We start from the raw sequence: 23,297 nt of genomic DNA, 5'->3' as shown, positions 1-23,297 counted from the left end.
TCAGACCGGCCCTGCCACGACCCACATGGTTTTTCGTTGTCAAGGGCCCTGCTATTGTCTGCACTGCGGGAAGGCGGTGATTTGACGAGCCTAAACACCTCCCCTGGTCCCTTATTGTGTGTCGGGCGGCGCCGAGCTGTCGCTTGCAAAGTACGTCTGTTTGTGGTAATGCGCGGATCGCAGAAACTGAAGCAGGCAGCATGCGAGGCATTTGGACTGTTCATGCTCCTGTCTTGTTATTGGCACGGCAGGTCCGCGAGGCAAAACCTGTTGCTCTTTTAGATTCAGTTATCGGTACAGCCCTCCGGTCTTTTTATGGCCCTGTTGCGGCCTCAAGCCCGCAAAAAGCCGAACGCATTTCACAATTCTCCCCCGAAAGTTAAATGAGCCGAGCGAAACTCAAAGAGAAGCAATTCGAGGCTGCCATCAATCTATTTCAAAGGGTTTAGAAATTGAGTTGCGGCTACCAAACGCCTAAATCGAGCCGCGCCGAGCGTCCTGAAGAATTTGCAGGGCAGACGGTGGCCATTTGTCAGAGGCCGCTACTGGGCCGGAGTAATCCGGCTGGAAGCCTTGGTCCCGATAAAAACGGCGCCCCAGCCGGAGAGCGGGCGGCGCCGATTCGCCACACCGTCTGGCCGACACCATTGAACCATGATATAGGTGTCGGCTGATTTATCCCCTGCGCGCGGACACTTCCTGTTGCCGTAAAGGTGCGTGAAATCGAGCCGGCCGGCCGGACCGGACCGTAATTAAAGGGCGCCGCGCGGGCCGCCCGGGCGACACCAGGGGGGTCTGCCGGCAAAAATGACGGGTCACGTCAGCCAGGCGGCGCCCGGCCGAACGGGGTGACGACAGCGTGACATCTTGATCGGCGGGGGCGGGCCGCTGGAATGCGGCCGGCTGTTGTGGCGCGGTCGCCCGCCCGTCCTGTGCCACCTCCTCCGCGCCTCTTCACACGCCGGCCCGGACAAAACCGTAATTGACCAATTATGTAAATGTGGCCGGCGGACGCACTGCGAGAGCAAGAAGAGGCGAGCACCGACCCACTGCTAATCGTGTGCTTAGGCATTCTTCAATATTCAAATTGAATGCATTGAAGCCTGCCGTTGTCTGCGGTAGGTACACGCTCGAAGATCAATGCTTGCCATTAGGAGCAATGGACATTGTTAACAGCACAATGCGTCAGGCGACGGCGGCGGCCTCGCGCCAGAGCCATTGTCGGCCGGCGGGTGGTCCGCGGTGGCACTGTGACCGAATTGGCGGCGAAAATCGCCCCCGTCCCGCAGAAGCCGTCGCCATTATGCGACCGGCCAAGACGGGAACGCTTGTGGCGTGGACGGGCGGCAATGTGGAAATGGCGCGACGTAACGACCGGTCGCGGGGAGCAGAGCGTCACGGCCCATCAGCAGAGTAAACATGGGCGCGGCGTCTGCGCTGCCGGCGGCGCTGTGGCCCGCCTGTGGCCCTCGAGTCAGCGCCGCCGCAGTAGCTGTCGGGAATCGCGGCAAGAGTCAAGCTCACGCTGACTGGATTTATTCGCTTGATACATTTGTTAGTGCCAAAATATATTACAGAAAAGTAATAATGCAACTATTCGCACACTTGTCGCATCATTTGTTACAAAAATGACTCTTAAAAAACTATTTACAATTGGTCAGATACACATACTTGTTCGTACGAGGGCTGCATTCAACAACATACAAACTGACTAGTACGGCACGTTTTAACTCCACAATACTCAGTCTGAGAAGGAATGTTGGCTGTCAAGAATCGGCGTGCAAATATCCATTTTACAATACAAATCTGCGGATGCAGAAATAAATACTGATAATATTCTCCGGGCAGAGCTGCGGCGTCTTTGCGCTGCGCCTGGGCTTTGCCACGCAGGGCGCCTCGGGCTCCGCGCATGCGTGCGTCGCCAGTCTGCACTCGAAGCGACCTGGGAAGTGACCCGGGACGGAGGCATCGCACGACACACAAGTCGACACAATCGGACGCAGCCGCAGACCCGAGCCGTAAAATATCGTGCAAATCTAGCGTAAAAACGCTAACCCTAAAAGCCCTCGACGCATCTGACACAGCGCGCGTGCGTGTGCGATCAAAGCCGGCGCTTCGCCGCTCGCTCGCGCGAGGCGCGCTTCCAACAACACGTGCACCGCAAGGCGCACAGTGAGAGATTCCAGTTGGGCCGCGCATGAAGGGAGCCCGGGCGCGGCGACCGAAGAGCCTCCCAAGAGCAGCTTTGTCTCACGCCCCGGCGGCGGGGGCGCCGGCGTCACAAAAAGGCGCGCGCCGCGCCATCGCCGTCGCCGCGCCGCAATGGAAGCCGGCGAGCCCGCGTCGCGGCGCGCACGCGCGTCCTGATGGCTCTCGTCGACGCACCATTCGCAACAGGGGCAGTAACGAGCAAAACCGGCGGCGAGTGCGTTTTTCCTGCGGCGGATAAGAGCGGCGCGGGTCGTTTGAGGCCGATAGACGGACTTAGAGCCGGGTGACGCCGGCGGGAATTGATACGTCAGGTAATGGGCGCGTTCGCGAGGACGCAACGCCAGCCGGACGCGGCCGCACGCGGCGCGGCGAAATGGCGGCACGGGCGGCGCCCTGTTTACCGGAGGAAGCGCGGCTCATTTGTAATGATCGGCTGACGTCTGGGCGGCCAGGGCCGGCCGTCGTGTCGATAGCCGGCGACAATTATCGCGCCGGTAACCGGCAATTACGGGCCGCAGCTGAGGCGACGGTGCACGGCACGGCCGCCGATGCGGACACTAATGGCGTGCACGCGCGGCCGCCGGCACGCCTGCGCCAGCTCGAGAGCGGCGGCGGCGGCCGAGGGGAGTCGCCGCCGCCGGCCTGCGCCAGCTCGAGAGCGGCGGCGGCCGCCGCGGGAGTCGTCGCCGCCGGCCTGCGCCAGCTCGAGAGCGGCCGCGGCAGCCGCGCCGTCCGCCGGTCTCGTTACCGGGCGGCCGGGCGGATGTGGCCGACCGGGTTTTTTTCGGCAGGCTGGCCGGCGCTGACTGCGTAATAATGGGACCGGTGTCGTGGCTGATTGAGCCGTTACGAGCGGCTCAAGCGACGGTCTCAGCGCACCCACGTCGTAAACGGTTTAATCGACCATTGGAGGAGCCCGGCTGACCTATTGACGAGTGCGCTTGCCGATGGTCAGAGATAGGCGCCGCGCCGCCGGCCGCCGCGGCAATTAAAGCCTGTTTTCGCTAATTAAACGCCGCCATCTGCCACGTGAAGGTGACGCCGCGCACGGAAGCCGACTAATTTGGTTTTGTTTTGATGGGCAGCGCCGAAAGAGTGGAAATTGATTCCGGCCAGGCAGCTGCTGGGTCGCGCCAAATTCATCAGCCCGCCAGCCCGAGCGCCCAATATTCACCCCGACCAATCAGACGCCGCGATAATGAAATTAAGAGTCCATTGAAGCGCAAAGCCGGCAAATGCGAATGATCAACTACGACACGTAATGATTATTAACGAGGCTGGTCGGCCACCGCACCCAGACAAACATGGGATGGCTTTGAGCAAAACAGCGCATGAGTGAAACAACAATGGCACGCCTCCGCACACGCACACGAGCGCGAACACACTGCGCGCGGCCACATAACAACGATCGCCTAGAGTCTGGCTGGGATATCACTCTTCGCGCGCCTCGGCGCAATGTGCGCGCCCAGCCGCCGCCTCGTCCTCAGCGACGGCCTGTCAATGCAGAGGAACTTTGGTGAATTTGGTTGAATTAGGCCAACGGCCGTTCTGATCTGTCGGTGGCCTGAGGACGGCGCGCCTCCTCTTGCCGTTGAAGCTGAGCGCGCCCTTGCCCTTGTCGGCCAAGAACTGGAACACCTCGGTCCGCACGTGCAACCTCTCGCGGAAACGGCAGGTCAGGTTTTTGTTGTTCCGGCGCTTCTGAAACGACAGAGAACAGGCTGGAGTCGGGCGCCACGCGACACGGGGCACGGACGAGCAGGGCGGCGACATGGCGACAGCCTCCCTCCTCGCCAGTTTGGCCGGGCATCGCGCGGGTGTCTCACGCACTTGTGCACATGTGGTCTGCACACGTGGTCTGCACGCGTGGTCTGCATGCGAATTGCGCCACATCTCGCTACAGAATCGGCTGCTAAGCTAGAGGTACATAGAAAGCTGGAGGTGACGGCATTGAATCCAGAGTTATAGAACTTTCTCCCGTTGATAAAACTGCATTTTGTGCAATTGACCTTGGTGGAGCATTCTGACCGCATTTAGCGCCTGATAATTTGCGACGAGCCGTGGGCTTACAAGTCGTGCACGTGGTAAAAATCGCCGCCATCTGGAATAGCTTGGATATTGGGAGAGGCGTCACGCCGAGTCGTGACAGTCGGCCCACCCGGAGCACGAGCGCGCCCGTTGTCCTGGTCAGGAGGCGGTCGGAAGCGCGGCGGCGCCAGGCGCTGCGCGGATCGGCTGGACGTCCGGACAGGCACGTCCGCCAGTGTCTAATCCTGGCGGCCGGCGCGGAGCCGGCGCCGGCGCCCGCCGCCACCGGCAGCCCCGCGCCCGCCCGGTGGTCGGCTGTTTACCACCGAGTGTTAATCTGCCGAGAGCCGCTCGTCTCGAGCCGGAGCAGCTCCGGTCGGCCGCGGGCTCTGGCCACCGCCGTTCCCGCGAGCCCCGCGATAGGACCGCCGCCGTCCGGCCGGCCGCCGCGCCGCCGCCCTCGGCCAGCGGCCCGCCGGCGCTCCGCGGAGCAGCCTTTCGGCCAGGCTTTCCCGAGCTCGGCATGCACCGCGCCCGACGCGGAACTCCGATGGCGTTTCTCGGACCGGCTGCCGTGTGGAGGCGTCTCCTGGACGCGGCGCCGCGATGCCGTGCTTCAGCCGGCCACCGCCCGTGTCTGCCGCAGCCGGCCGAGCCGGCGGCCCGTGCAGCGGATCGGTCCGGCCCGGTCAGGCCGGCCCGATGATGTGGCGGGAAGCGGCCGCCGCGCGCCGCAACCCTGGCGCCACCGCGGTCTGGGCAAACTTCGACCTCTATTTGCTCTGCTAGTGTCCAAACACTAAAATCTTGCCGTCCTGCAGGGTGGGCAGCGCTGGGGCCGTTGCCGCACGGTCGGCGCACGGGCGGGCCTGCGGGCTGGCCGCTGCACGTGCCGGGCTGTGGGCGGCGCGTCACCTCTGCGGCAGCCGGGCCGCGGTGAAAGGCTCCGCGGACGCGGCCACACACGCCTCCTCGCACCGCCCATTCGTCTTCATCGGCGGCCGCGCCGCTGCCACGCACGCTTTGTCATTGGAACCGAGCACCGGCCAGCTCATTGTGATGCAAATGCAATATGAATAATTTGCGAGCCGTCGAACTCGTTTCCAGCCGGCGCCGAGAAGCTGGCGGCAGGGATCGGCAGGCCCTAAGCGAGGCTCTGCCGCTCGACTGCAACAAGTGTCCGGCGCGCGGCAAGCCCTCACGGACGTGATTCGGTCAATTAACGAGCTGAATGCTGCGGCGCCGCTGCCGGCTTCCGCGGCTCCAGCGCGCTGACGCGTAACAGGCCGACCGTAGCGCAGCCAGCGCGAAGTGTGCAGACGTCAAAACACGCCGCGCAGCCATCAACACACACCGCCGCGGATAAACAACGGCGGGAAACAAAGTGGCGGGAGGTGGCGGCGATCAACTGGCCATCACCGGCCGGATGCCATCGATAAAAGAGCCGGCGAGTGGTGGGATCGTTGATTACCTGTAATCCACGCCAGTCGGGATCACTCCGCGTCCACAGTGGTTTGATCCCTAGGAGCGGATCAAATCACTATCGGAACATCACACCACCGTTTCACAACGCTGGGCGTAGGGCCGTCGGCGGGGCTAAGTGGGCTGGAATGACTTCGGCCTAATGATTCGGCGGACCTGCTCATTCTTTCCTGAGGCAGATAGGCTGAACTATGATATACAAGATTATGGTGCGGCTCAGCAATGTATGAATAGCATGAACAGCGTGTTCTCGACAAGAACATTCGATTATTTACGGTTGTACCTGTCGTGTAATGCATACAATCGCTACGGTTGCAATGTACACAATTCTTCTCGCAGCGCTTGTCGCCACCGGGGACGTGAAACATTGCCCAATGAGCGGGATGGAAGCTCCCTTTCATGATCCGGTATCTGACGATAGCTTAGTTCCTAGTCCTCGATTCTCGACAAGCCCCAGGAAGAAAACCAGCTGGCATGCCAATATTTGTTTCTGTGACACCGATACGCACAAGAAATTGGCTTCCTCCGGGGTCCGTCATTGTATGAATAGGAAAATTAGTCAAAGACAATGCGACGTGCAAAAACGCTATTGTCTGAATGGCCCTCGTAGATAAATGGCCGGCCGAGGCGGCGGCGTCGGATCGGCAACAGAGGCGGAGCGCGTCCTGCCGACCCGGAGAGCGGGGACAACACGTCCACCGGCAAGACGGCTCGAGGCTGGGCGGCGCGGCGGCGGCGCGTCGCTGGCGACACCCGTCCGCCGTCGGTGTTCCCACACTGACCACGCTGCGACCAATTAACCCGAGCTGGTGAGCTAATTTCTGGAGAGCAGCGGCCGCTGCGCCGGGGCGGTAATGGCGGCGGCGGCATTGTTTTTCAGCGGGGCCGGTGTCAGGCGGCCGGTCCACATCTCTGCGCGGCGGCGGCGGCCCGCCGGCCAAATCACAGGGTGCTGCCCCGCCCCGCCAGATGAGCTGGGTGGCCGCTGACAGTCCCCGGAGCGGCCGCCCGGCGCGCCGCTCCGGTGCCTCTCGGCCGCTCCGGCGCCCACAGCCGCGGCCGAGCCGGGCCAGAGCCAGACACCGGCCGCCGGTGCCCCGGCCGCTTGGACTGGCCGGCAGGGCTGCGTGGTGTCACTGGCGCTCCGCCCCCGGTGGCCAGGCGGCGGCGCTGGCCCGGCCGCGGCCGCCCGCTACCGGCAGTTTGAACGTTTCGTTAGCGCCCAGGACCACCGGCGCGAGGCGCAGGATCAAACCGGAGGCCGCCGACCGCTGGCCACGGCCGGCCAGCACTCTCATTTCGAGCGCGTCACCACACCGCCAGTTAACAAATTACCCGAGACGCACCGGAACGGCAATGGGACTAAAACAGAGGAAGAATTAGCGGCCGAGCGGCCGAGCGGCCGGCCAGCCGGCGTCCGGCGCTCACTGACCCGGCCATTACACATTGGCCATGGCCATGCCGTGTGGCACCATCTCTCGTCCGCCGACAATTGAGATAGCTATTCTAATCGCGTGAGAGTGGAGTGCGTTAAGTAAACGCGCGCGCGCGCGCGCGCGCAGAGAGGAGGGTCAGCGTCCGAGAGCTCTGCCAGTCAATCACGGACGGGGCGGTTTACATACATTCCTACATACAAACACCATTAGCGCACGAGGCAAACAGAGCGGGCGCGTCGCGCAGCGGCGCGGCGGTGGCCAATTCGGGCCCGCCACCGCCGGTGGAACGTTGCCCGCTGACACTGCGGACCCGCTCGACCGGCGCGCGCGCGCACCAGCCCTTGCCCGGCGCGGCCACTCACTTACCGCTGCTCGCACGCGGCCGCGCTTGTTGAAGCAGATGTAGCGCTTCGCCTTCTCGTTGTAAATGTTGAAGAAGATCTTCGTATCGTTCGTGATTAACTCGGTCTCGAACCGGAGCAAGCCTGCAATGGAGCGGGAGAGCTGGGTCAGCACCGTCGCGACCGCAGCGCCGGCGCGCCGGCGCGAAGGGGCAGGGTGGCGACGGCGGCGGCGGCGGCGGCGGCGGCGGCGGCGGCGGTGGCCGCAGCTGCCCACCCGCGCCCTGTAATCACGCCGTCGCGTGATGCCGCCGTGCCAGACGAGCTGACGTCCTGAGCGACTGATACGGGGCGGCAAAAACGGCGCGGCGCGGCGCAGTGAGCCGCCGCCGCCACCGCGGCGCTGCCACCCTTCGGCGCGTCCGACAGGCGGCGCAGAAACAAAGGCTGATCACTCACTGCGGCCAAATTGCAGCCCGGTGGCGCCGATCGGTATCGCATCATCTTTCGACATGCAACGTGTGACCTCTGCCGCCGGACAAAAAGCCGATGCGTTCGGGATGGCCGCTTCCTGCCGATAGTGACGCAGCTGGAGGAAGCGACGGGGAGTAACAGAAGCCGCGCCCGGCTTCAGCCTGTTGGCTGTCGTCGTGTTGACACAGGCCGTGTACACAGGACCGCGGCCGGCCGTACGCCAGCTGTCCACAGAGCGGCGCCATTGAGCGGCCGCCGTCGCTCGGCGCCTCATGAATGGGGGACTGGAACGCCGGCCGACGGCCAGCTCCGACGCCGCCGGTGATTGCGGAGACTGCAGGCGTGTACAAGAGCCTAACACCGGCGGAGACTAGCGTCACCCGACAAGGCACACACTCCCGCTGTGCAGCACAATGCTATTGTGGCTGCTGATCACTGGCACTGCACCGAAAGACAGCGAGGAATGCCGACAAAAAGCGCGCACCGCAAACAAATCAAAGTGCAATTAACAGTGCAGCCTGCTCCTCAAACAAAGCGCGCCAAAATAAAAACACTCCTATTTCGGGAGAACTTTTGCAGGGCGCCCGTAAAGACCAGCTTATCGGAGAAGTAATCATACACTGGCACCTTTGTCGCGCCTATCTTGATCTCTCATTGGCTCTGATAACATTCCTGGGCTGCGCCGGCGCGTTCTCTGCCACCGCACATCCAAAACGGCCGTGACCGACCCGCCCTAACGCCACGCACTGCCGTGGGCCCGCGAAATCGGGAGGACGGGTGGAAGCCGTTTTTTGCGTGCCGTTCCCGTCTGCGCCCACTTTGACAAAGTCTCGCTGCGAGCGGCGTTATGTAATCTCCGGCGGGATACACCTGCCCGTGCCGTTTGTCCGCCGTGATAGTTCGCTTCTAAGGTTTCAGCGGGTGCTAATCGTCAGGAAGCAAAAACAGCGCAGGGCCCGGCCGATAAGCCCATGAGTCGACGGCCCGCAGTGACCCGCCATCCAGAACAACAATTGCTACATTACATTTCCGACATGAAATTCCAATGAGCGCAGTGCACAGCGTGCGCCAACACTCCGATTACGAAACCGCCGGCGCGTTATGGAAATGGGGACCCCCTGATCTGAGATGACCGGCGTCCGCCCCGCGCGCCATTCGCTGGCCCAGGCGGGAGTGATTCGATTAAGATAGGGGGCGTGTGCGGTGGCGCGCTGACCAACACCTCCGCGCAGCTCGAATATTCAGCACACTCATTTCAAAGCCAAGCGCAGGTAAACGGCTGTGCGCGGCTGTAACTCAGGTGGCGCGTTTTTGCCAGACTCGGATGTCTGCTAAGACCGCGGTGGCGGGGGAGGGCTGCGACCCCCGGCAGGGAAGACGCGCGCGCCGGCGCCAGCCCCATGCTTTTCGGGAAGCCCGGCGCAAAACCCCCAATCCACTGCGCTATACCCGTCCTGCCGGCCGTCATAGATAAGGCCGTGGCAACCGACGCCGCGTCACAACATGTCCTGTACGCGGTCGTTAGACAGAGCCAGGCCCGCGAGACAGGCGCCACGCTAAACCTCTCAGGAAACTCGCCACCATGTATTGAGTTTCAAGGCGTTCCCACAGCGGAGCTACCTCGGACATCGACGTCCAGATAACGCGTGCTCAGCGTGATGCATGAGCCAGCGCAGCTACCTTGGACACCGCCGTTAAGATAGGATATGTTCGGCGGGAGGTCTGTCGGCAGCCCGTGCAGTCGGCAGCGCCGGCGCCAAGGTCACAGCCTCCGGACACGGCCGAGCGGCTGTTTACCCGCCCGGTAATCCGCGCGCGGGTCGCCAACACCTGCAATACACGCGATCGTATCGCTGCCGTCTCGTCAAGATACCATTAATCCCGATCATCGACGCCCTGTCGGGCGCGCGCCGCATCGGCCCGGCGTGAAGCGTGGCACGGCTGCGCGCTGGCGTACGGCAGGGGAACGGAAGCCCGCGCGACGACGAGGAACGCGGAGGAATTCGTCGGGGTGGCTGTCAAGGTCTCGCGAGATCAAAACAAACAGGCGAGATCCGGCGACAAAGTCCAGCGAAAACTGCGCCGCAGTTGTCGCCCGGCAGAGCCTCCGTGCTCGTACGTCACGACTCCAGATATGCGGTCATCAGAGGTGGCCATTATACTTGCGACATCAACCTGAAGCATGATTTAATTAGGCTTAAGCCAGGCTGTCTCTAGAGCGCTCATTAATTACAAAGTGGCGCCGCATTTGCATGTGGACCCAGTGTTTAGTTGGGACAGAACGCTACTTAGTAACAAGCCACCTCCACTCCTAGACGAGATATTACAATAAATTAATAGTGGGCACCAGGTGTCAAGATGATATGTAAAATGGTTGCGTGTTTCCTTGCATATAAGCTTGAAATAAATTTAGATAAGACAGTTCCGTTGGATACTACACTCTCAAGGTACAAAAACATCCTCACAAGCCGATAACGAAAGGTCAGAAACGTCTTTGTTAGGCAGCTACTCCATGAATGTCCGACATGAATACAAATGAATGCTCGCGGAAAATTCATGAATGCAAATGTTCAAGAGTCACTAATGTCTGCGTCCCCACAGTCACTGCACAGCCGACGCTTTGCCGTCGAGGGGCAACGCTACGACGGCGACGCGGCCCGTTTTTTTTTTATCCAATAGAATTCCTCAGTTATCAGCACAGGTGTCTAAAAGCGGGACATGTCGCTCTCAAACGGCGCCGCCGCGCCGTCGGCTTCTGTCCATACAGTCAACATTGGCGGCCCGGGCGGGCACATTGGCGCCGCTATCTCCGCGTGCCGGATAGCCGCGATAGCCGACCGCGGAAAATTCCGCGAACGCCGCTACCGCCGCGCTCGCGACGATAGCCGCCGACCCGGCCCCCAAACGTCTCGCGGCCCGCTTCTCGGCCGCTGCGCAACGAGCCGCGCGCAGCGGCCGCGCGCCCCTTCCGTCCGCCGCGCCCGGCCGGGGGCGGCGCCAGTACACACACGCGCACACGCACACGCGGCCGACGGCGCCGGTCGGTGTCTCTAGAGCCGGGAGCCCCGGCGTGAGCCCCGAGACAGCTCCGCACTAGTACTCACTGTGGCTGTTTTTCTCCTCGGAGCGGGCGACCACACGGTATTTGCCGCGGCGCCGCGGCCGGTGCAAGGACACGAAGCTCTCGTACCGGACGTTGTACAGGTACGCCCGCGTCATGGTCCGCGGCGGCTGGTCGTTTTCGTTCAGCATCGGGTGGCTGTGCGCACGCCTCGGCGGAGACAACTGGCCGACAGAGGGGGCACGTCAGCGGTGCACGCCGCGGCTCCGGCTCCTGATTCTGGGCGCTGGGCGCGGCCGAGCAGTGCGGTACACGTACGGCGTAACGACACGGTGCAGCACCCTGTTTGACATTTGATTTTGACATTGGAAGTTAATGACATTTCGTTCCTGCGCACAATGCTGGCGCGCAGGAACGAAATGTCATTAACTTCCAAAAGCGGAATCACTATAAAAATCTACCGGCGTGTGTCGGACATTTTTGGCAGGAGTAGAAAGCCTGTCCCATCCACATGAGCGCGGCTCACAACAGATCGGCCGAACCAGAGCGTCAACTTACCATCACCAGTAGACTTGCAACTAAAACGAATTGTGGCCCACGCCTGCAACAGAAGAGAGAGCCGTGAGTCCCAGGTCGCGCGCTCGCGTCCACCGGCCCCGCTCTCAGCGGCACGTCCGTTTAATCAGTCGTCTGCAAGCGGGCGTATCGGGCGCAGCTCCCGCTCACCGAAATGCACGCACTCCGCACGCACTGTTATCAACGCACAAGGGCGGGCCACGTTGAGAGCGGGGCAAATATTTGCACAGCTTTCGAGCGCCGCCCGGTGCCCGTCGGCGGCCCCGCGAGAGCCGGCCGGCCGCGCTCTCACCGCGCCGGTCAGCGGGCGGCGGCGGCGGCGGCGGCGGCGGCGGCGGAGGGCCACTGCCTGCCTGCCCCCCAGGGTCGGACGGCGGACAGCGGGGAGGACACGTGGCAGGACGGAAGACCAGAGGACGACACAGTATGGCGCACAGGGGGAAGGCACAGGTCAAAAAACGACGGACAAAGGGACGACGGAGGTCACCGAGCAAAGTGTCGAAAAGTGATACAGGACGACGGACAGCCAGCATAACGCAGGCCATCCCAGAGGGGATGACACAGACCACAGAACGACCGACAGTGGCGCGAAACAGACGTGAACAATGGCTGACACCACGGGGCGGAGCGCGGGCGGCATAGACGACATCACGGGCAGAGAGCAGAAGGCATACACGACACCACGGGCGGAGGACCGCAGGCAGAGCGGGACTGGAAAACGCCGAGAGGCCTGAGAGGGTGGCGGGGGCGGGGCAGGGGCGGCGCCGTCCTGACTGCGTTACGACGGGCAAAGTCCGGCGGCCCCCCGTCTCTGAGTCGGGACACTGAGATAGGGTATCAACGCCTGGCGTCGCCGGCCGCGGCCAGCTGCGGCGCCGGCACAGCCGCGGCTACCGTACGAGGGGGCCCGGCTCCCGCTCAGGTGCAGCCCGCATTCCAACACAGGTGCGAGTGCGTGAGAGAGGTGGAAACATGTAGCGCTTGGGTGACGCGGTCGGAGCGAGAACTGAAGCCATGCTGGCAACCGGTCCAGTGTTACACCAACACAAACACTGAATGTGAGCAACATCTGCGTGTGCATTTTCCTGCTGTCACCGACGTTGTCGCTTAGATACGCAGTACGTCAGGTAAACGGTATATATATATATATATATATATATATATATATATATATATATATATATCGTACGGAATACTGCGCGGATACAAACTGAATCAAATTAGGTTTATCTTCATCCATGTTCTCAATACTGACAATTGTAAGGTAGCAGCTAGGGACAATATAGCATCCCCGCAGACCTGTTTAGTTCACAAAACGCCGCACATGGTAGCCCGGCCGCTCCCGTACAGTCGAACGCGGTCGCTCCCGTACAGTCGAACGCGGCCGCTCCCGCACAGTCGAACGCTTCCGTACGAGCCGAGCTCCCACAGTCACTCCCAGAACTCTGAGCGCCCTGCACTGCCGAGCTGAGCTCCTGCTCAGGTCCAGCTCCCGCGCTACCGGAGTTCGGCACGACGACGGCGAGCCCTGACCGACGCCGTGCAGCGCTGGTGAGCGGCCGACTGGCGAGTTGAACGGCGTGTGGTTTGAGATATGCTTGGTTGCATTTCCGAGGAGCCGAGCTGGATTCATCCGGCAGCACACCCCACGAGCTGCCCTGGGTTGATTTGTTTGCAGGGAAGCAGCTGGATTGCTGTTCTATATGGCGCAGCTGCTTGTAGTCGCGAACACAGCCTGCCGAGCGCCACCTGTAAACGCCCATCTATGGCGGGAGAGCCCCCAATAACTAAATTCAATTATATTCAGTTAGCATGTGTACCGGCGCGGCGGCCGCCGCTCAGATGGCCATCTCGCTTGCCACTCGCCGTCACCGGCCTGGCAAACTCATGCATTACAATCGACGGCGAAATGGTTTGTTTGGCTTTTCCGGCGGCTAATGCATCGCGTGGCGGTCCGCGTGGCGACATGCCCTCCCGCGCGCCTAAGTGGCCACCTATTGCCGGGTGTTTACCGCGCGGCCGGTGGCGTTCGGCGGCCGGCGCTGCGGTCCGGCCCGTCGCCCGCTCGAGCGACAGCTCTCGGTCGGTCGGCAGGCTGGTCCGGCGACACCGCTTCCCCGAACGGCGGTGTCGCGGCGACGCGGCGCGGCGGCCGGGCGCCGCGCGACCTTGGCGGCACGCGCCGGGTCACCGTAAGCCTTATTGATTGCAGCGGATCATGTGACGCGGCCCGGGAGCCGGCGCCGCACCGGCCATTTAGGGCAGACAAATCGCGCCGCTGCGCCCGCCGACCCTTGCACAACGCCCGCCATCTATTGCCGTCAGTTTTTGTCGCCACCATTGTCCCGATACAATTTGTTCATTTTATAAGGGGTCCTGAGTAAGCGGCGCGCGCGGCCGACGCGGCAGGGTGGCGGCGGCCGCTGGATTAATGCCGGCTTCGTCCCGGCGGACCGCGGCACGCCGCTGGCCGTGCACGCCGTGCACGGTGGCCGTGCTGGCGCCGTCGGCGCGCGCGGGTGTGCGCCTGCATCGCAAGCGGCCCGATCGAGTCAAACCGTGGCGCCGATCATGCGGCGAACGCATTACGGCGGTCCGGCCGTGAGTAGAGTCGTGAGTCACCGCCGCCGCCCTGCCCGGCTCGGCCCGGCCCACAATGGCAGCGCTAATAGTGCAGTTACAGCACAGGCGCCGGGGATATTTAACTTTATAAAGACATAAACGGGCCGGGGGTGATTATCGCCACCTATCTTCGATGGTCGGAGGAAGTCAGCCGAGATTTACGACAGGCCAAGCAAAAGGTGGCATAAAAATAAAAATAAAACGGCCTTTCTATGGAAAGGGCGGCCCGGCCGTTTCCGAGGGCACGTGGACCCATCCACCGGCGGCCGAGGACAGCCGTGTAAATCTTCGGGGCGGCGCGCGGCGCGCCGGCCGGCGGGGCGGCACGGGCCGCACCCGCCGACCCAGCCGTCGCCGGCGCGCCGCGTCTGACGCGGCGGTCGTCCGGCACGCCGGCGCGGCGGGCGCGCGTGTGCGCCGGCCGGCCGTGCGCGGTCGTACTGCACGTCGGCCGCGCCGGCCGGCCCGGCTCCGTGTCTAATGCAGCAACCGTCGTCATGACCGCGGCCGCTGGCGCCAGTGCCCCGTGACGACGACGGCGGTCCGGCCCATTGTTGGCACGGGCTCTGGCCAGGGGGGGGAGGGGGCCTATCGGTCCCTTCGCAGAGTCCCAGGCGCCCTGCAGACCAGTCCCGAAGTCTTGCCGGCCGGCGACGCTGACGAAACGCAATACCAAAAGTCCTCACGATAGATACCGCCGGAGCATATTGCGCAATTCTAATCAAACGGTTCTCTCCCGTCATCATGATCGCAAGCGTCTTGAGCGCGCCGCGGACACTAGGACCGGTTTGAACGCTGAGCCGACTACGACAGGCAGGCATCAGTGAGGCGCTAAAAGCCCAGCACCCTTCCAACGCACGGCGTTCTTTCGTGCGGTCCGCGCGTCCCAAAACAAGCCGACCATATAATAAATGGGCGCTGGATGTCGTCTAATTGATCAATAAGGCGAGATTAAAGGATTCGGCGGCCGCACAAGGGCGATTAGGCCGATCGGTACAAGCTTCCCGGGAGATACGATCGGTCGGCTGTCGGTCCGTGCACCAACAGGCCGGTCTTGCCGGCAGCGAGCCCGCCGGCCGGTTCCCCCAGCCGCGGCCTGACCCGCTACCATCTCCAACACCGCAAATACCCGCTAAACCGTCATCCAGGAATGTCACGAAGGCCGCCGGGGCTGTGGGCGGCAGCGATGTTTCCGCATGGTTGGGAAATATACTGTGAGACTTCTTTTAGCAGCATTATCAATCAGGACATTGCGGGTTTTGACACGCGCTGTAAAGGCCGCCCCTGCCGGTTAAGCTACTAATCGCTTTGGCCAACTAAAAAATATTCAAGTTTGCTAAGGACATATCTTAACAAACGAAAGTCGAGAACGTCAACCTTTTTAATTTGGTACAGCCTTACGCAGTCTCCGTGTCACGCAGTCTCGGTGTCAGGCAGTGCCAACCTCAGCGTCACGCAGTCTCGGTGTCAGGCAGTGCCAGTCTCAGCGTCATGCAGTCTCGGTGACAGGCAGTGCCAGTCTCAGCGTCGTGCAGTCTCGGTGACAGGCAGTGCCAGTCTCAGCGTCATGCAGTCTCGGTGTCAGGCAGTGCCAGTCTCAGTGTCATGCAGTCTCAGTGTCACGCGGTCTCGGTGTCACGCGGTCTCGTTGTCAGGCAGTGCCAGTCTCAGCGTCATGCAGCCTCGGTGTCAGGCAGTGACAGTCTCAGTGTCACGCAGTCTCGGTGTCAGGCAGTACCAGTCTCAGTGTCATGCAGTCTCGGTGTCAGGCAGTGCCAGTCTCAGTGTCACGCAGTCTCTGTGTCAGGCAGCACCAGTCTCAGTGTCATGCAGTCTCGGTGTCGGGCAGTGCCAGTCTCAGTATCACGCACTCTCGGTGTCAGGAAGTGCCAGTCTCAGCGTCATGCAGTCTCGGTGTCAGGCAGTGCCAGTCTCGTTGATAGATCCCTCAAATGAAATGCTTAGCCCGATGCATACATTCCAATGCTAGAAGAAGAAAAAAACTTCTGAAATTTGACGTTAAAGACGGCTGACGGCGAGACGAAAAAGCCGCTGGCGAATGCTGTAAAGACCACTGGCATGTGCAGTTAAGTCCGCTGATGTCTACCGTCAAGTGCGCTCACGGGTGCTGTAAAGGCCGCTGGCACACATCGTCAAGGCTGCTGATGCTGCTCAGTAAGCACTCTGACGCATGATATAACTCCTCTGCCCTAAGGTGCAGAGGTCTGAGGCCTCTGCTGCGGATGCCGCTGTGTGCGCGGTAAAAGCATCTGGCGTGTACAAGTGACGCTAACGCACCGCGTGAAGGCTGCTGACGCATGCTGGAGAGGCCGCTGACGCATACTATAAAGACCGTTGACGTGTACCGTTAAGGCCGCTAACACGTACGTTAGAGGACACTGACGCACCGTATGGAAGCCACTGACGCGTACTTTAAGGGCCGCTGACGTGTACCGTAAAGACGGTGACGTGTGCGGTGAGAGCTTCTGGCGGGACGCCCCACACGAGAACAGCGCACGCGCCGAGGCCGCGGCGCCTCTCGGGGCGATTTCTTCCAAGTGCGTCACCGCGCCGGAGGGGTGGCGGCTGATAGAAAAAGTGTGCTCGCTGGCGGGCTTCACTCGAGGCACTGCATTACCATAAATGATAGTATCCTCGGCGAGGCGTTCGTCAGGCCAGAGGTTAATTTCTACTCCGCTATGCCGACAAGGTCGAGCGACTGCACGGCACGGCGCCGCCGCATGCATAAACAAAGCTCGGTTGTTTTCCGCGTCGCGAGCGGCCCAGGTGGCAACAGGCTCCGCCCGACGCCACCGGTGTCGTCCGAGAGCTCGACGAGGGGCGGCGCCTCGCGCCCGGCGGCACCTTCAAACGCGGCGGCGTCCGCGCAAACTTCCGCGTTGCTCGCGCCGGCTCTCAGCCACAAGTCGACTCGAATCTAGCGCCGACGCGGGGCAGCCCATCGCGCGCCGCGGACTTTCGAAACGCGCCGCCGCGTCGCTGCAAGCTCATCGGCTGTCGGGCGGCGGCGTTTTTAACGAGAGGGGCTCTGACAGGCGGGCAGGCGAGCCGACGGGGGCTCGGGATATCTGATGAACGGTGACCGGGCGGCGGTCGGCGTCTCCTCTCCGGCTCCTCCCCGGCCCACGCCGCGCCGGCCGGGCGACCCCGGCCGACCCAGAGGTCAGGGAAGTCAGCAGAGGTCGGCACGCACCGGTCGTGGGGACAGGCAGCGGCCGAAATAAACCAGCTGTGGTTGATTATCAAATCACAGCATCGGCCTCCGCAGCAGGCTATACGCCACACAGGGAATCTGCCGACAATCTGGGATTATTGATCCGACTGCTCTGGGAACACGGCCATCAAGTTGTAAATTTAGAACGAGACAGTGCCGCTTGTCGAGAGCCGCCTCCAGTTCTGCGAGCGAGCGCTGATGGGCGGGAAAGTCTGAGCGCGTCGGCAGTGACGCAGCACGACAGCCGCACCGGGACAGGGCGACAGGCACCGCAAGCTGGGCTGAGCCACCCGCCCATAGGCCGCCACCTCCCCTGCCGCCGCCGCCGCCGCCGCCGCCGCCGCCGCCGCCGCGAGCCAGCCCTTCAGAGTTCACGCTCGATCCGGCGGCGCCACGAAATATGGCCGCCTTCACAGAAAGCATGATGAAGTGCGCGCGGCAAACGCGCAGCTCATTCCGCGGCAATTACGGAGGATCATATAGTCGATCGGGCAATGAGTCATTTGCAAGGGACAGTAATTAGACGGTACTGTAGGTCAGGGGGCATAGTCCGTGTCATGTACGGCAATTAAAGAAGATGGGACAGACGTGATCCGAATATTTATAGAATAATTGCGGCTCCTTGCTACCCCGCTTAAGTTAATGGGCATTCACCGATAAGTTATTAGCAAATAATCATAAAAATAACTTGTTTCTCCCGATGCAAGCCCGGCGCTTGTGCAGCGGCCGGCGTTTTATTCGCTCTCGCTGCACGTGGCCGACGCCGGGCCGGCTACCTGACGGCACTGGCCGCGGTTTAATGTTGCCGGTCGCCGGTGAACGAGCCCACCGTTCAGATGACCGCGGCGGAATGCCCGCACGGCTCGCGCAGCCGGCCACGCGCGCGACTGAGCCGGCACGCACCAGGCGCGATCCCTTCAGCAGGCGGGCGTCGGCACGGCAGTAGGCTGGAGTGGATGTGACAGAGCTGCACGGCTTACGCCGACTTTGCGCCGTTCGCCGGCGCCGGACCGATGGTATCTGCCGCCGATGGTGGTCACTGGACCGGCCGACCCTTCGCCGTCGCGAACTGGCGACCTCAGGAGACGGCCGCGTCCGAGCCGGGCCGCAGCCCAACCACACACCCCCGCCCGGAGCTCGGAAGATGGGGGGAGCAAGAGAAGGCAGTGTCCTGCTCCCGGCGCCCGGCGGTGGGGCGGCCGTACCGGCCGGCCACAAATGGTTTCGTCAAGCGGCTGAAGTAATTAGAAGCCGCGCCGCCTGTTCGCTGCGATCGATCCTAATCGGCATGAGTTTTGATTCGGTGGCCGGCGAGCGAGGTCTGATCTGTCTGACGCCGATGGTATCGACGACGGCCTCACAGGAGTCCCCTATTCTGTCTGCATACCTAATGAAAGCCGGCCTGATCGGCCGCGCCTGCAGCCGGCGACGGGAGGCGCGGCCGGCAGCTTGCATCGCCACAGCTTGGCGCCGGCGTCGGCGCAGAACTCGGCTGCTCGGAGGACGAGCTGAGCCCAGCTGGGTGAGACGAGCGAGCCAGATACAGACAGCCTCGGGAGCGAACCAAAGGCAACCGACATCGCAGTTTCACACGCTATGGCACACATTTCGAAGGTCGGAACGTCGACGAAGAGGAATCACGTAATCCCATCTCAATCCGACTCAACCGAGGGAACTGCATTCTCGTGGCCGTGATCTGTCTGCGAACAGTGCCCAACCAGCACGGACCGCTCGCCGCTGGCTGGACCTGCCCGCCGCAGCGCCCGGGCGGCGATATCGGAGAACGCGGAGCCACTGACTGACGGACGCGGCCGGGCTCCCGGCAACAGCGCGCCGCGGTGAGGCAGCCGCCGGCGGCGCCGAGTGCTCACGACCTGTGCGTGACCCGGCCCGGGGCGGCGGCCCTGCGCCCTGCGCCGCGGGGTCCGGTGAAAGCCGGGGCCGCCGACTCCGGGCCGCCACCGGCCGAGGACACCGCGCGCTCCTTCGGTCCGGTCCCTCCGCGCCGGAGCGGCCGCGCCACGATTTACTGAGGCCGCCTGCGCACACAATGGTGACATTTTATGATGGGGCATTGAGCGCGTCCCAGGTAAGGCCCGCGTGCCCCCGGCCTAATCCAGCGCCTGCTCGTTAAAGAATCCTTAACATTCCTTTGGGGACAAACGCGATTCGCTTATAATGGCTGCTCGAGTCGCCGTTGTCGGTAATGGGCGGCTGGCGGCGGAGGGGCGCGTGCGGGCGGCGCCTGCGGCTGCCGAGGGTCAAGCCGCGGCCGGCCCGGCCCGGTCCGCGCCCGCCAGCGCCGGCCATCGGCGCGCGGCTCCGGCGCGCCGGCCACCGCGCCCAATCTATCGCCTTTCAAACGGACCTGGAGGGGCGGCCGGGCGGCTAACGAGCCGGCCGCGGCGAGGGTTGACAGAAGCTGGCACTTGTGACGGGGTCCGAGCGGCACCGAACTGAGCCCGATCGAGCAGCGCGCGCCCAACCCACCGCCCGGCCCGCCGCCGAAGCGGCAAGCTTTGTGCCCGCAGTCTAAGGCGATTTGTAGCTAAATCGGCCAGCTGGAAGCGCGTCCAGGTGGCGGCGCGGGCCCGATAACAGGCGGCGCCGGAGCCGTCTGCACGGTCGACGTCGCGCCACTCGCCTCTGCCGGCGCGAGGAATGTGCTCCCCGACCGGCGACTTACGCCCCGGCACGCCCAGGCGCTCGCGTAACACGGCACACTCGCAGTACCTGCATCGAAACAAAGCCGTATCTGCACGGGCCTTGATAGTGCCTCGACCATGGCCATTCACCTGTTTTCGGCGGCGCTATCGGGTACCTGACCGGACACAGGCAACGCGGCCGAGCAGGGACGCGCGCCAGCACCACCGGCAGACGGGCTGACAACGGGGGCTGCGCTGCCTCAAATGGCTCAATTATACTAATTTATGATCGTGATTTATTTGATTGCCTTGAGTGGTTTTATGGCCGTTTTAGTGCCGACTGTCTGTTTAGAGGGAAATCAGGACGCATCTTCGCCACAGTTGAACAGCCATACAGTCGAGGCCAAGCAAGTGCGCATTGTCTCAGAGCAGAGGGCGGGCGGCACTCAAGTGAAACAGCACCTGCCCAGAAACACACAGTTCACAAACACCAACACAGTGAAGTGCAGAAGCGTGACCTACTTAGATATGTACATGGGGCGTTGTCGCGTTACACCTCATGAGGGCGTGCAGGATCCGGGACTGGAGTCAGCGGTCACTGACGTCGGCGCGGTCGGGCACATACTACTGGGGCCCGCCGCCACGGCTCGCTCGGACCGCCTCTGGCAGCTCGCGGAGAGGGCAGATGCACACCTCACTTAGCACCGGCTCCAGCGCGCACTAGCGCGGCCGGCAAGTCACACGTCTAAATGATCGCGGCGGTCACGTGACCGGGCGCCGGCCAATGGGCGGCCGCGCCGGGCCGGTGGGGGTTTTTAGGGGACGGCGCCGGCCGGCCCGGGACGCCGGCTGGCCGCGGCCGGCTGGCCGGATCGCCCCGGGCTGACGGCAGGTCAGGCCGCGACCGGCCGGCGGTGCTAGGTGATGGCGCGTGCCACGCAGCACACGGCCGCCGAAGGCGATGACGGCGGGGCAGTGAAGCTGGCGGTGTCACCCTGGCGTGCTCGTCTCAAAATCGTTTTTAACTCGCCTCAACTACAAGCGGCATTTTGAAGCGTTAAACGAAGCTTTAGGCGTTTATATGTCAGACCTGCACTTATACATTATTCGTGTCGTTTGACCAATCCTATGCGTATGATGACTTGTCTGTGCGGCGCTCAATGTGTGGCTGACAGGTGCAGCCAAGGGAGGGCTGTCCCTTAGGCCTGGTATTTTTTTCATATTTCACGATAGATGGCTCCGAACAGATAGTTCCAAATCGACATGATGTGGTTCCACTGAGTTCCGGGCCCTACAATACGGTTCTGCTTGCGCCGCTGTTGCAGCTGATGTTTGCGATTAAATATTTTGACTGCGTGTGAGTTTATTCGCGCAGCAATTTGCATTGCGCAACGAATTGTGTGGCAGATTACTATCACTCAGTCAGATACAGCATTAAGCCCTTTGAATCCCGTTCCCGAGTTATGGAACAAATATTTTGGATAAATTTACTCCAAACGCAGATATTCGGGCTCGCTGTTACCTGTTTATGAAACGGTAAAAGATGGTCTTATACATACACACACACACACACACACACACACACACACACACACACACACACACACACACACACCACACACACACACACACACACACACACACACACACACACACACACACAACACACACACACACACACACACACACACACACACACACCACACACACACACACACATTTATATATATATATATATATATATATATATATATATATATATATACACATTAGAATAAAGCATACTTAGCAGGACTAAATGAATACATCATGAATGGTTTATTATAAAACGTTAGAACGTAATGACACATGCAAAATATTATATCCTAAAAAATACAATAGCAGCAAAGACGTGGAAAAATAAGGACTTCTAAGCTGGCATACAAACAGTATATAAGCTCTCTGCAAAGTTAATCAATACTACACCACAACTGTGCATAAAGGCGCGTGTATTTAAGCATCACGCAGCAAGTATATATGTTTACATATCTGGCTACATGAGACAACAACTGCAGCATTAGATAGCTCGGTCCGAAGTCAATCTAAATGTATTGCAAGATGTGTGCAGCAGATATCAATACTTGTAAAACACTCGCTGCCTGTATCCCTGCCAAGAATTTACGGGCCTCGTAGCCTATGGAGCAACACAGGGGAGCGAGCGATTGGCTGGATGACGGCTGAACCGCCAGCCGGTACCGCTAGCGCAGGGTGACGCTGACCTCCTCCCAGTGAGGGCAGCGTGTGCAGAGGGTCCGCCTGGATGGGGGAGGGGGGAGGGCGCGGCCAGCCACCGGATGACACGCGCGCCACCATTGTCTGCGGCGGCGGCGTGCGGTGAGCCGACCGGGAATGTGCGGCCGTTCCTCTGCAGATCCGCGTCGGCGCGACGGCCGTGGAGGCGCCGCAGGCACGAAGCGCGCTGACGCCGATTTCACGCCCCCGACGGCCGCGGGGCATCGCAGACGGAACGGCCGGCTCCCGGAGCTTCCGTGCCAGGCTCGCACAGCCGCCGCCGCTTCTTAACCCGGTGGTTAAGCTAAATGCCGGGCACTACATGGAGCTACCGGGAACTCTACGCTAGGCCCCCGAGACTCCTGGAACCTCTGAGTGTTTCCTCCGTGAGAAGACAGATATGCCGTATATGCCCAGCTCTCGGAACAACCGGGGATTCCATGCAGCCCGCGGGAGGGGGCCTGCTTCCGTGACCGTGCTCGGGGTCCGCTCCTGTGACCTGTCGAGGCCCCAAAGGCTTCCGGCGGCCGCGCGCCCCGTGATGGCCGACCGGGCGGCGCTGCACTCTCGTCAACAGCTGATCGCCTCTCGTTTATCAAGCAGGAGCCGGTCTTTGAATATCAAATGACAGCTGGAAAAATACGGCTGTCCCATCTACAGCGGGCGCGGTAATTAACGGCCACCGTGTCGGAGCCTGTATGCTGGCCGGCCCATGCAACTCACCGCCGCGTCACCGCCTACGCTCACCACCGTGTCACCGCCGACGTTTACCATCGTGTCACCGCCGACGTTTACTACCGTGTCACCGCCTACGCTCACCGCCGTGTCACCGCCTACGCTCACCGCCGCGTCGCAGCCGACGCTCACCGCCGCGTCGCAGCCGACGCTCACCGCTGCGGCGCAGCCAACGCTCAC

At 62.0% G+C, this 23,297-nt stretch overlaps 2 protein-coding genes across 2 annotated transcripts in view; one reads left to right on the top strand and one right to left on the bottom strand.

Annotated features, from left to right (window-relative positions):
- Positions 1 to 2,957: 2,957 nt before the first annotated feature.
- LOC119110228 (uncharacterized) lies at positions 2,958 to 20,817 on the bottom strand. The gene is made up of 5 exons (XM_037233972.1): positions 20,634 to 20,817; positions 11,592 to 11,634; positions 11,077 to 11,257; positions 7,524 to 7,642; positions 2,958 to 3,912 (listed from the first exon to the last, which is right to left on the bottom strand). The coding sequence occupies exons 1-5, from the start codon at positions 20,645 to 20,647 to the stop codon at positions 3,709 to 3,711; spliced, it is 561 nt and encodes a 186-aa protein (XP_037089867.1). The 5' UTR covers positions 20,648 to 20,817; the 3' UTR covers positions 2,958 to 3,708.
- A 2,415-nt stretch (positions 20,818 to 23,232) lies between these two features.
- Positions 23,233 to 23,297, top strand: part of LOC119109812 (lysine-rich arabinogalactan protein 19-like) — a gene marked incomplete at its 5' end in the record, with an annotated part of 7,571 nt that continues 7,506 nt past the window's right edge. The window contains one exon of the mRNA XM_037233566.1: positions 23,233 to 23,291. Coding sequence (XP_037089461.1) covers positions 23,233 to 23,291 — 59 coding nt within the window. The remainder of the gene's footprint in view (positions 23,292 to 23,297) is intronic.

Source organism: Pollicipes pollicipes, unplaced genomic scaffold, assembly GCF_011947565.3.
Source record: "Pollicipes pollicipes isolate AB1234 unplaced genomic scaffold, Ppol_2.1 Scaffold_7231;HRSCAF=8579_pilon_pilon_pilon, whole genome shotgun sequence".
In the NCBI taxonomy this organism is placed as follows: Eukaryota; Metazoa; Arthropoda; class Thecostraca; order Pollicipedomorpha; family Pollicipedidae; genus Pollicipes; species Pollicipes pollicipes.
The sequence above is the reverse complement of the archived record's forward strand: the minus strand, read 5'-3'. Positions and strand labels throughout refer to the sequence as shown.